The sequence below is a fragment of the Amblyraja radiata genome, chromosome 5 (assembly GCF_010909765.2).
Source record: "Amblyraja radiata isolate CabotCenter1 chromosome 5, sAmbRad1.1.pri, whole genome shotgun sequence".
NCBI lineage: Eukaryota > Metazoa > Chordata > Chondrichthyes > Rajiformes > Rajidae > Amblyraja > Amblyraja radiata.
This window is the reverse complement of record NC_045960.1, coordinates 59,747,789-59,760,798: the sequence shown is the minus strand read 5'-3', so window position 1 is coordinate 59,760,798 and position 13,010 is coordinate 59,747,789. Positions and strand designations below refer to the sequence as shown.

Here is a 13,010-nt window from a genome sequence, read left to right as displayed (position 1 = left end):
TCAACCATCAATCAACCATTTACAACAATCCTACATTAAATCACAATTTTGTTTAATTCTACCCACATTCTCATAGGTAATCACAGTCATCTGTCGATTGGAAATCAGACATCTTAAGCAAGTTTTTTTTTCTGCAGTTAGCTATTTACTTTTCTTTTATTAAAAGTGGCCAGTTCAGTCTTGATAAGCAGGCCCAAACTACACAAGGTGACTGGCTTTATTTTGTTCTCAGTCTTTCCATTGTATTTATAGTAAAATCAAACAGTTTATACACCTGTAGACTGCTGTTTTTATTGCTTGTGTTTGTGTTTTTTCTGAATGGTATGGCATGCTTAAGAACAGGATTTGCGTGACCAGCACTGTTTGCATGCAAAACCATTTCAAATGTTAATAACGATAGCAATAGCTAGCCCTGTCATTAAAGATGCCTGCGAATGCTTCCAATTTATTTTATCTTACAACCATTTGACGTTTTCAATTCAAAATGCAACTTTACAAACATGGCAAAGATAGATAAGTTTATTTTAAATGCCCCAGAGCACTGAAACAAAGTTGAATTACATTGATTCGATTGAGATCTGCCAAGAAATCTTTGCATGTTTTGAAAAGATTCAAGTTTATGTTTCCCTCACTAAAATGTCAACGTTTTATTGAAATCAGGACTCTGAGCTTTTTATGTATTTGCTGTGTAACGGATTACATAATGGATTGCTTTAGTCATTGCAGTAATCAAGAACAAACTTGCCATTATAATGCAAATTTTACTCTCTGACAAAAAATTGCTCTCTGCACATTATCTAAAAAATCATGGCATGAAAATAAAAAGAAAGTTTGCAAATTATTATACAAAGAAAATATAGTAATTTCATTTATTTATGTATTTGGTTGTTAATTTAGACACAATCAGAAATTAGTGAAACTTATTACTTATCCCATTACTTGGGAATCACTTAACTTAGGCTACTTAGAACTTAGGCTACTTAGAACTTAGACTACTTAGGCTACTTAGAACTTGTTACATTCATCTTCCACTTTATTACATAGCTGGTCTCAGTCATCATCTCCTTTTACTGTCACCCTTTACCCCCTTATTTGGGAATTGAGAGGCACGTGAAACTGGTACAATAAAACTGGACAGACCTGCCTAGAACATAAGGAATGGCAGGCCAGGCTGGAGGGGTTTAGTTGCAAACTCCTGCTCTTATTTTTTTGTGTTCCTCTGTGCCTTCAACTGTGTCTGTTCTCTTCTCTGAAACTTCCATTATCAAATAGTCCAGCTCCCACTCCTCCCTTGGAGCCCTCCTTAAAAGTCAAGCTTTAACATAACTTTGATCACCCCACCTCCCCCCAATATTTTTATACTTGACTAGAGTATCCATGCTTATCTAAAAATATTTCTGCAAAGCATATAGGGATGTACTGTATATTATTGGAACTACCCTCTTTTTAATGAGTTGAATGGTTTCTATTAATAAACAGGCAATTAAGTTGGTGTTGCACCATGAAAACCAACAAAAATATTGTGATGATTCTCCACCATCATAAATTACTTTCACTATTCAGCCTCATGAATGTGATGAGAACACCCCTTTTGTGACTCAACATTAATACTTTAATAGAAAAGAATGTACATTTTAATTTTATTGCATAATTGGAAACGTGTACACTGTAATTTTCTTCTATTCTGAACAGGACATAGACAGAAACCTGATGACCAGCCCAAAGTTGGATTATTCTCAGAACGTTTGAGTGAATTGGAACGCCTTCGTCAAACTGCAGTGAGAGTGGGTGCTTCAACACAAAGTCCACGACCTTCTCTTAATCCTACACCAGGTCCTTTCAGCCCTCAGACTGCATCTCAGATTGCAGGTATGTGGATGCTCCTTGAATGATAATGACAAAAACACTATCTATATAACTTCTCATAACCATATGTACACTAATCCATTAGATATCCAGGGCCAGTGCTCAAGAAAATACATTATTTTTGTGTATTTAATCTTTTGTGAAAAAATATATGATCATATATTTAACTAGCATTAGATTGGAAAATCTTATCATAGAGTGTATATATTTGTGTGTTGTGCCACGGAATTTTACCAAAATCCTGATCATTAAATACACTTGGGATACATACAAATGAGAAGGCATTTTAATTTTGTTATGGACTATCCATGTTATGTGTTCACACAACACATATTCCCATGTTTCAACGTGACATGTCCAAAATTGTGCTGTGTAGAGATTCACAAAATCTCTGGAAGGCAAGGCCTACTTTGTGTTGGTTTAAAAGACTTGGGCCACTTTTCAGATAAATGTTTGATTGTGATCGTTCCCATTCACCCCCTCATTAGTGATGGCCTTAGCTTCCACTACTCCCAAAACGATTCAATGACCAATCTGCCCTCGATGTGCTTGACCAAACACATGCAAGGAGTGTTACCATAAGGTTTGTATTCAAACTATAAATTGCCTCCTCATTATAGGTCTGACATGGCATGCCCTGTCTTGCAGCATACTTTGCATGTGGTGCATACGTCAGTCAGAGCTCAGTCAATAGCATTCCAGTGCCTGAGTCATAAGATAGTGAGATCAAGGCTCAAGCCAGAGACGTAGCACAAAAAACAGGCCATGGCAGAACTGAGAGAATGCCACATTGTAGGAGGTGCTACACTAGGATGAGAACATAGAAGGGAAACAGACATCACATACGCAACAAACCCAAATGATGGATTATTCTGGATGCATTCCTTTACAGGCATCTTGTGATGCATGGCAGCATTCCACTGCTATTTCAGAGGTGGATATAAATACAATGATATTAAACTCAGTACATGTCACTGCTTATTGAGATAATTGACAATTAAGTCAGGGCTGGCAGCCATTTCTTTCTTGCAAAATACAGAGACGCCACTAGCTAGTCTGTCTGAGGTCTGTTAGGATTTGACGTGCCAAGATGTAAATTACAATGTGTTTCCTTTATCACATAACTTCACAGTTTAGTTCAAAACAAGGGTTAATATCAAATTGCACAACTGGTAAAACATTCACTTCAGAAAATCTTTTCCACAGTACAGTGGAACATTAATGAGAACATATTTTTACTTACAATTAGATAATAATTATCATTGGAAAGAAGATAGCAATCTTAGGATTTAAATGGAACATTTAAGGGTTCTTTTTGATTTCTACCTCCAGATTATATCATGTTTTGTTTCACATTTCCTGTACCTAATATATATGCAAGTTCATCGACACATGCTACACCACTCCCAAAAGACTTTATTCATCCTATATAACTACAGAAAGCTTTTAAAATGGTGGTAAAATGGCAATACTCAGTAGCAAACAAACAGGAACTAGCCTGCAAGTAGTTAATAATCACTTTAAAATAGCACTGATGTGATGTGCTTTCCTCTTAATGACTGCATACAGCTGAGCATGGTTAAGAAAGGACCCAGAGTCGAGGCTCTAAAATGTCAAATTGGTGCTACTCATTGATTAACGTCATGTTATGCCACTCTGCATATATCAAACAGATGTTAGATTCAAGTGCATGAATGCCCTCATCAACATTCAAGTGTGGCAGCATTGTGGTTAAGATATCAGATGAGTATCCAGAAGTAGAAACTATTGATCAGAATCCCACACAGCAGGTCATGGACTTAAATGGAAATAATTAAGTAAATCTGCAATAAAATAATAATGTCAGTCAAGGTGACCCGAAAACCACCAACGTCCTTTGGAGAATCAAATTTCCATTTGGCCAAAACATTGCGGTTGACCCTTAACTCCAAGAAATGGCCTAGCATTCCATTCTGTTCAGGAACCAGCAGGAGCGGAAAATAGAATCTGCCATGTCAGAAAAGCCTACATCAAATGAGACAGGAACACAAGGGACTACAGATGCTGGAATATGAAGCATAAAAACTGCTGGAAAAACGCATTAGCCCAATCAACATCTGTGGAAGCAAAAAGATGGTCGACGTTTCAGGTCAAGACCCTACCTCAGGACTGGGAATGCAGAGGGAAGATAGCTTGTACATAGAAATGAGAAGGAGGGATGAGACAGAGACCAGTAGAAGACAAGTGGAATCAGATGAGGAGAATGGTTGTGCTGGGCAGAGGGAACCAGGTAGGAGAAGAGTTTGGAGGGGGGGTGGTCCACAGTATAGGTATCCAATGAACCCCAGTGCCCAGATATTTATGTCTGTGTCTTTAGCAGGTGCAAGAAGTATGTGAGTTACAGTATATGCATTGATGCAGAATGTGATTTATATGCTCGGGCTAGGCACTATCCTGCCAACCCCACAACTGCTATGATAACTCATTGTTCTACCTATCATATATTGTGCATAGTAATTATAAAGATCCTGCTTGTTTGGACTGAATTGTCTCACACCCACATGTTACCCAATAGAACTCTGCTTGTTGTTTTGCTGCAGGACAACAAACTTAATGCCAAAATACTTTGTTTTAAAATTACGTTACCTGCTTTTTGAGATATTGGGCAAAATAATCTAATGTTCCTTCCAACAAAACAATTCCAGTGCTTGCTGGGCTTTTGTCTTCTCCAAGGCTCTAGCCTAATATTGAGTAATAAACAAAGGTCATTGTCAAGGTGCACTACTGGACTACCAACTTCAAAAGGTGAAAAGAATAATGGCTGCACGGTCTCATGTAGCACAGCATGGCTAGTATACTAGAATGAAAACAACTAATAAAAAAGTGCTAAAATTTCCAACCTGCAAGTATATTCAGATAGCATTTACCCTTTAAGTTCCAGTTGCCTGCATTTTAATTTTCCATCCCACTCCCTCACTGATTTTTAGCCTTTGGTCCTTGCAGGGTTCCAATGAAGCCCAATGTAAACTCAGAGAACAGCATTTCACCTATTTTCACTGTGCGTTGGTACACGTGACAAAAATAAACTAAACTAAACATTTGAACTTGCAATACAATACTGAATTCAACAATTTCAAACAACCAGGCATTCAGAATTGGTCTGTTCTAAATCAACCTGCAATATTTATTCAGGTTTGCTTTTTTCACAGATGCTGCCTCACCTAATATTTCTTTGTCACACTATTTCAGATTTTCAATATCTATGGGGTATTGTACTACACAGATCCAACACTTTTTTTCTCTTCTCTAATTTATCTTTTGTTTAAATTTGCTCCAAGCAGATAAGCTATATTTAAAAAGCCTTCAACACCTTGTTCCAGTTGGCACTGCCACCACTTGTATAGCCTTCTCTTGGTTTCCACCCTGTCACAGGCATTTCTTCCACTCTCCCCCTTCTCTACAATTTAAAAATATCTTGGATTTCAGACTCTTCCTTGCCATGATGAAAGGTCATTAACCCAAAATATTAAAATGATTTTCACGGGTGACTACAATAACCAAACAAAATACAATCAGGAATAGGTTACCTGACCCCATAAACCTTCTTGGCATTCAACATGATCAAGTGCGGGTCAAGTTTTGTTTTACACGGTAAGGGAGTTAAATGCCAGGAGCACATGGCGGGAGGTAGCGGTGGAGGCAGATATGATAGTGGCATTTAATAACTAATGGATAGGCACATGGTTATGCTGGGAATGAAGGGATATGATTTAAATGCAAGCAGATAAGAGTTGGTTCTGGCATTGTTTATTTATTTAGTTTAGTTCAGAGATACAGCGCAGAAACAGGCCCTTCGGCCCACCGAGTCCACACCGACCAGCAATTCCCGCACATTCACAATATCCTACACACTCATAAACATAGATTCATACAGCATGGAAACAGGCCCTTTGTCCAAACTTGCCCATGCCAACCAAGATGCCCCATCTACACTAGTCCCACCTGAATTTGGCTCGTATCCCTCTAAACCTACCCATGTACCTGTCTAAATGTTTCTGAAACGTTACGATATTACCTGCCTCAACCACCTCCTCCAGCAGCTCATTCCATACACCCACCACCCTTTGTGTAAAGGACTTTAGAAGGATGAAGGAGGACCTCATTGAAACTTACCAAATAGTGAAATGCTTGGATAGAGTGGATGTGGAGAGAATGTTTCCACTAGTGGGAGAGTCTAGGACTAAAGGTCATAGCCGCAGAATTAAAGGATGTTCCTTTGAGAAGGAGATGAGCAGGAATTTCTCTAGTAGGCTGTGGGCCGAGCGTCAAAAATGTGTCTAGAAATGGGATTTCGTGACCCAAGTCACCAAACTACATGAAATTTTCACATATTGTGCAAAAAAAATTATATAAATCACCCCTGAAACTCGATATGAAGAAGACTTGCACATTTTTATTAAATTAGAGAAAAACCTGAAAATTTTCGGGTAATTTTTAGTCCAATCAAAGCACGTTTAACATTGAGTTGTCTAAACTATATGTATCCATAAGACAGTCAATTAAACATTGTCACTAATGCCAGCCTGTTGTAGAGTAATAAGTCTTTAACAGCTAATCTCGGAGCTGCCTGCGAAAACTTACCGGGAAAAAGTGCTCCGACCACGGGACATAGGTACTCGCAGTAAAGTGAAGCCGCGGTCTCCATTAATAAGCGGCCGCTTCGCGAACGCGGAGCCGCGGATCATCTCCGCGGGCGGGCAGGGGGGGGGAGGCTGTACATAGTGCCATCTGTGGCGGTCATTTTCAAACCCCGACAACGGGGTAAAAACGGAGGGATATCTGACCATTTCTCACTGCAATGGAAGCCTATAAATAGCGATCGATATCCCTCCGTTTTTCCCGTTGTCGGGGTCTGAAAACGACCGCCACAGACGGCACCAAAGATCTTATCTTTGGACGGCACTATGTACAGCCTCCCCCCCCCGCCCGCCCGCGGAGATGATCAGCGGCTCCGCGTTCGCGAAGCGGCCGCTTATTAATGGAGACCGCGGCTTCACTTTACCGCGAGTACCTATGTCCCGCGGTTGGAGCACTTTTTCCCGGTAAGTTTTCGCAGGCAGCTCCGAGATTAGCTGTTAAAGACTTATTACTCTACAACAGGCTGGCATTAGTGACAATGTTTAATTGACTGTGTAATGGATACATATAGTTTAGGCCCTCAATTTCATGAATGAATGAAGTAAATGAATGAATGAAGTAAGTGAATGAATGAATGAATTTATTCACATTATAAAATGGTGCAATTAAATTAATTAAACTCCAAACAGATAGATTTTCATAAATTCAGACTTTAGATCTTACCGTTTAGTTAGAGTTGGTCCCTGGCTGTCTAAATCTTTGTGTTCCAGGACCTCAGCAGGGACTTTGCTTTCAAGGCTTTCTTGCACTTTAATCCACTTCGCAGCACTTTCTTCAGCCTTTTTAATGTTTTTCCCACTAAATACTATTACCTGCTGCAAGTTTCCAGGACATTTATTCCACAGAATAACAAATCGGAATCTCCAGTAAAACAGGAATCTGTGAAGCCCCCTCAGCCATTTTGTGTGCTAGCCTGAAGCAAAGCGCATGATTGGCCAACTGGCAGACAACTCAATGTTAAACGTGCTTTGATTGGACTAAAAATTACCCGAAAATTTTCAGGTTTTTCTCTAATTTAATAAAAATGTGCAAGTCTTCTTCATATCGAGTTTCAGGGGTGATTTATATAAATGTTTTACACAATATGTGAAAATTTCATGTAGTTTGGTGACTTGGGTCACGAAACTGCAGAATAAAGCTCCTCGGCCCACAGCCTATAATCAGAGAGTGGTGAATCTGGAATTCTTTGCCGGAGAAGGCTGTGGTGGCAATGGATATTTTTAAGGCAGAGATATAGAGATTTTTGATTAGTACAGGTGTCAGGGGTTATGGGGAGAAAGCAGGAGAATGGGGTTGGGAGAGAGAAAATGATCAAGCATGATTGAATGGGGAATAAATGATGGGCCGAATGGCCTAATTCTGTTCCTAGCACATGGCCTTATGACTGAGCATTTACCCAACCTATTTCTCTCATGATTTTGTACTCGTCTATAAGATCACCCCTCATCCTCTTGTGCTTCAAGGATTAAAGTGCGAGCTTGCTCAACATGTCATAGAGTCATAGTGAAACAGTGTGGAAACAGGCCCTTCAGCCCAACTCGCCCACACCAGCCAACAATGTCCCAGCTACCCTAGTCCCACTTGCCTGCGCTTGGTCCATAACCCTCCAAACCTGTCCTATCCATGTACCTGTTTCTTTAGTCAGAGAGTCAACTGTTTCTTAAACGATGGGATAGTCCCACCCTCAACTACTTCCGCTGGCAGCTTGTTCCAACTGACCTCTCAATTTCCAAACTCAATATTCTGACTGATGAAGGTCAATGTGCCAAAAGCCTTTTATACCACCCTATCTACCTGTGACACGACTTCCAAGGAACTATTTACTTGCACTCCTCGATCCTCCTGCTCTACAACATTCCCAGAGCCCTACCATTCACTGTGTAGGTCTTGCCCTGGTTAGACTTCCCAAAATACACCTCATGTTTCTCTGTATTAAATTCCATCAACCACTACTCAGCCCACTTGCCCATCTGATCAAGATCCTGCTGTAGCTTTTGACAACCATCTTCAGTATTGACAAATCATTGATATGGAAGACAAACTGCAAAGGGGCCAGCACCAAGCCCCGAGGTACACCACTAGTTACAGGCCTCCAGCAGACAAACAACCTTTGGCGATCATCCTCTGCTTCCTTCCATCAAGTCAATTTTCTAGCCATTCAGCCATCTCTTTTGGACCCCATGTGTTCTAACCTTCCAGAACAGCCTACCAGGCGGAACCTTGTCAAATGCCTTGCTGAAATCTATATATACAACAGCTCTGCCCAAATTAACTTTTTTTGGTCACATTTTCTAAAAAGTCAATAAGATTCGTGAGACACGACCTCCCACGTTACAAAACCACACTGCCCTTGTGCATCTCCTCTTCTGTGCCAGTTCCCTGTAACTCTTAATTCCTTGATCTTTCAAAAACTCAAGCAATTTCTCTTTAAATACCTGCAATGATCTAGTCCCCAAAATCCTCCAGGGTAGAGAATTCCAGAGATTCGTCAGCTGCTGCCTGACCGGCTGGGTTTTTCCAGCATTTTCCATTTCTATTATTCAGTATATTTGATTCACCCTTGAATTGATAGTGCCAGCCAAAATACCCACTTAAAGTTTACAAGTCCTTTGCTTCTTTCCTTTCTCAGAAGTTGCTCTTTCACAAATTAAAATTTGTTCTGGAAAATGTATTGCTTGATGCTTTTCAGCATTTGCATTCCATTCCAGTGTCCAGCCACCATCACTTACATCAGATGGCAAACAGCCAGCAAAACAGTTCTCCTCCCAATTTACCTCCCACACCAGGTGGACTTAGTGGTCACGAGTATTTAATTGTCAAATGTACTGAAACGGAACGATGACATTCTTGTCAGTGTAACTGCAGATCAAGATCTGCCCTATGGTTCAGAGAATAACAGAGGTACAGTAATTAAAAAAATAAATATTTCCACTCCTTTGTTTGAGAGGAGCTTTTGAAACCAATGTCTGTGCATAGCTTTCATTTAAACGAACCAATGAGTGAAACACTTCTACCTACCAGTGATATCAGACTGCTGACTGTGGTGGCATTAACATCTAAAGTGTTATTTCTTAACAGTAAAATGTTATAGTACTCCAACAAGCCATGCCTTCTATTGAAAAGAGACATAAGAGACTGCGGATGCTGCAATCTTGAACAAAACACAAAGTGCTGGAATGGGTAAACTCTGTGGGTCAGACAGCATCTCAGTGGAGGAATTTGCAGACATCGTTTTGGGTTGGGACCCTTCTTCAGACTCATTGGAGCTGGGGGGAAGAAAGCAGGAAAAGAGACAAAGTCTGGCGAGTGATGAGTAGATATAGGGCAGGGGGAGGTTGATTTGCATATGGATGGAGGAAGTGACAAAGATTAGAGGTGAAAACGAGACAAGAGGATGTCAGATAAGGAGAGCAGAGGAGACGTAAAATGTAAAGTCAGAGGGAGGGATGTGGGTGGAAAGGGGTAGGGAGAAGAGGAAAGGGCAGGAACATGAAAATGAGGGGCTTGGGAATGTACGAAGGAGGGGACAGGAAAAGGGTGATGGGGGAGTGGGGTGGGAGATGGTGGGATTACACTGGTGTGAGAGTGAAGGGGCATGAGAGAGAAAGGGGGGATGGGGAGGGGGGAATATTGCTTGAAATTGGACAATTCAGTGTTTATATTGTTGGATTGTAAACTACTCGAATGAAAAAAGAAGTGCTGTTCTCCCAGTTGCGTGTGGCCTCACTCTGACAATGGATCTGGGCCTCTAATGAATAGTTGAATTCCAGGAGCATTCTATTCAGAGCTGCTTTTGTAGCCAAAAAGTTTCTTTACAAAGATGCTCTAACCAAAATATACATTGGAAAACCTGGCCACAGTCAGCTGTCTTTGGTATTCTTTGGATCACTGCAGACTTTTCAGTAGCTCTCTTTTTAAATGTTTGAATTGTATAAGGTACTGATTGAGCAAGGAAAGGTTTTTGCAAATAAATTGGCTTGTAGTAATTGGAAGTTGGGACCACACATTGTGTAACTTTAAATCTACCTATTAATAGCTATTAAAATACAAGGGAAAGAGGAAGAAATTGGCAATGCACAGAATTATCACATTTTAGTTTGTTTCCTTAGTGTTGCCAGTTCTAGCTGGATGTTTTCCTGAAAGTTTCATCTCAAGACCTCCCACTTGAAACCACCCAAACCTGCTCGACTGCCTCTTTTTCCAAGTCTTTCTCCAATATTTTCATAACCAATAAACAAAACTGAGAAGTATTTTTACAATGCTCCACTGTTTTTTTTTCCCTGTGTTACAGCCCCATTCTGAAAATTAACCATTAATTTCTTGCAATGGAAATTATAATTCTTTATTCCATTGGTATAAAATACCAGGTGCAAAAAAAAATCAGCTGATGGGAATGTAATGTTTAATTGAAATGTATATGATTTATTTGGTGACTGGATGACTTGATACTGATTACTGCTGAGGATATCATTATACAGTCAATAATACACATTGTTATCTGACCCCAATATTCAAAGGTTATTCCTATCATATTTTTGGGTCCTCTTTGAACATTGAGTTCCTATCTGTTTCAATGTTGAAAGGCCTTTGTCACTACTTCTGTCATTCTTTTATAGCAAACTATGGTACATTACAGCATGAGGATTCAGCCACTGACATAAAAGATTTGACATAAATAAAATAATGCTTGACTTCCTTGAACTTGTTTTTCTGAAACACTGAAAAAAAATCTCGATTTGTTTATTCACTTATTTCTTCATTAAACAAATATCAAATTAATTATTTCAACTTGAACTTTAAAGATAAAGCTAAAGATGTTTGTTTTTGCTTTGTAGAATCTATTAACTACATGTCAAATTGTGGTAGATAATTCTTCTTTTGGGTATTTTATTACCCAAGGGTGCATGGTGTTTTTATAACGTAAGGTTATAATGAATGTCTGACAATTGCAGCCTGAGGTTGAAAACAAGCATTAAAAAAAATTCTGTTATTGCAGAATGTATTCAGGAAAATACATTTTAATTAACACTGATAAATAATAAGAGAATCTTCAAAAGAGGTACACCTGAGCAATGGCATTTTGAGAGTTAGAGATATAGGTTATTGTTTAATGTCTTGCTTTGCATTCTTTTTATACTGATGTTCTATTTCGTAAGGATGGGAAGTGATGTTTGACTGCTTTGAATGTGGTCGAAAGGCTTTATATTTACTTAAAGGAGAGAAAAGCAATGATTGGACAGATACATGGATAGGAAAGGCATACAGGGATATGGGCCAATCGCAGGCAAGTAGGTCCAGTTTCGATGGGGCATCTTAGTCAGCATGGGCAAGTTGAACTGAAGGGCCTGTTTCTGTCTGTATGACTTTATGACTGACTGATTGCTCTTTTTGCAGACCCCAGGCAGGCCCAGTCGTCACCACCATGGTCATATGATCAGTCCTATCCACCTTATCTGAGTCAAATAACTTCACCTTCCATTCATTCTACAACTCCTCTCTCCTCTGCCCGTGCCACAGGGCTTCCTGCAATCACTCCTGATGTGCCAAGACGACTTTCAGGTAGACACAATCTCAGGAGTAAACCTCCTTTCTATTTAAAAATTTGAAGGAGGTGGGAGGGGGAGAGGATAAGAGTTAATGAGAATTAAGATCTTTGATGTGATTGCTGGCATTTATGCAGGAAGAAAGCATTGGTATTTTTGTTTGAAATTGTATTTGATAACGTATCTAACATAACTTGTTTCTATATTCTCTTCTTACTGTTGAGTGTGTTTGCTCCTGAATCTTGTGCATTATTTTTTATACTACAGTTTTGGTACCACTTTTCCGGATGATTGTAGTTGAATATCAAGATAATATTTGAAACAGTTCTAAAATCATGAAATCATACAGCACAGAACCAGAACATTTGGCCTCCTGGGTCCATGTGAGCCATCACACATTAATGTCATTTTGTTCTTCCCACATTCCCTTAATTTCCCATGGATCCTATTACCTACACCACACTGTGTGCCAATGAAACAACCATCCTGCAAAGTTTTAAGAAGTGGAAGGAAACCAGAGCACCTGGGGACACTCATGCAGTCACAAGGTGGACAAGCACACTTCACACAGACAGCACCAAAGATTAAGATTGAACTAGAGTTTTTTGGAACCTAGAAGTTCCTTCGAATGATACCTAATTTTATTCTGAGAAAAGCAATGAAAGTCCTATTGAGTCCTATTTTCCACTGCATCTACGTCCAAACTATTTGAAACTTGAGAGGATTAGTTGATAACATATTTTCCACAAAGCTATCTTGTGAATCTGGGGATAACTTGCAACAAGGAGTCTCCCACTGCTCCAGTATAATATACTGGCACTGCCCGACTTACGTAATAGGTGACTTGCGTAAATTAGCTCCTACGTAAGCAATTCATTAAACCCACTGCTTTATTTCTGAGTTGTGTTTCAGTAGTCCTGGTAC

General features: G+C 39.6%; 1 protein-coding gene across 2 annotated transcripts in view; it reads left to right on the top strand.

Annotated features, from left to right (window-relative positions):
* runx2 (RUNX family transcription factor 2) overlaps positions 1-13,010 on the top strand; it is a 156,610-nt gene that overhangs the window by 114,180 nt on the left and 29,420 nt on the right. For both annotated transcript variants that reach the window (XM_033021333.1, XM_033021332.1), the window contains 2 exons: positions 1,693-1,869; positions 11,938-12,102. In XM_033021333.1, coding sequence (XP_032877224.1) covers positions 1,693-1,869; positions 11,938-12,102 — 342 coding nt within the window. The remainder of the gene's footprint in view (positions 1-1,692; positions 1,870-11,937; positions 12,103-13,010) is intronic.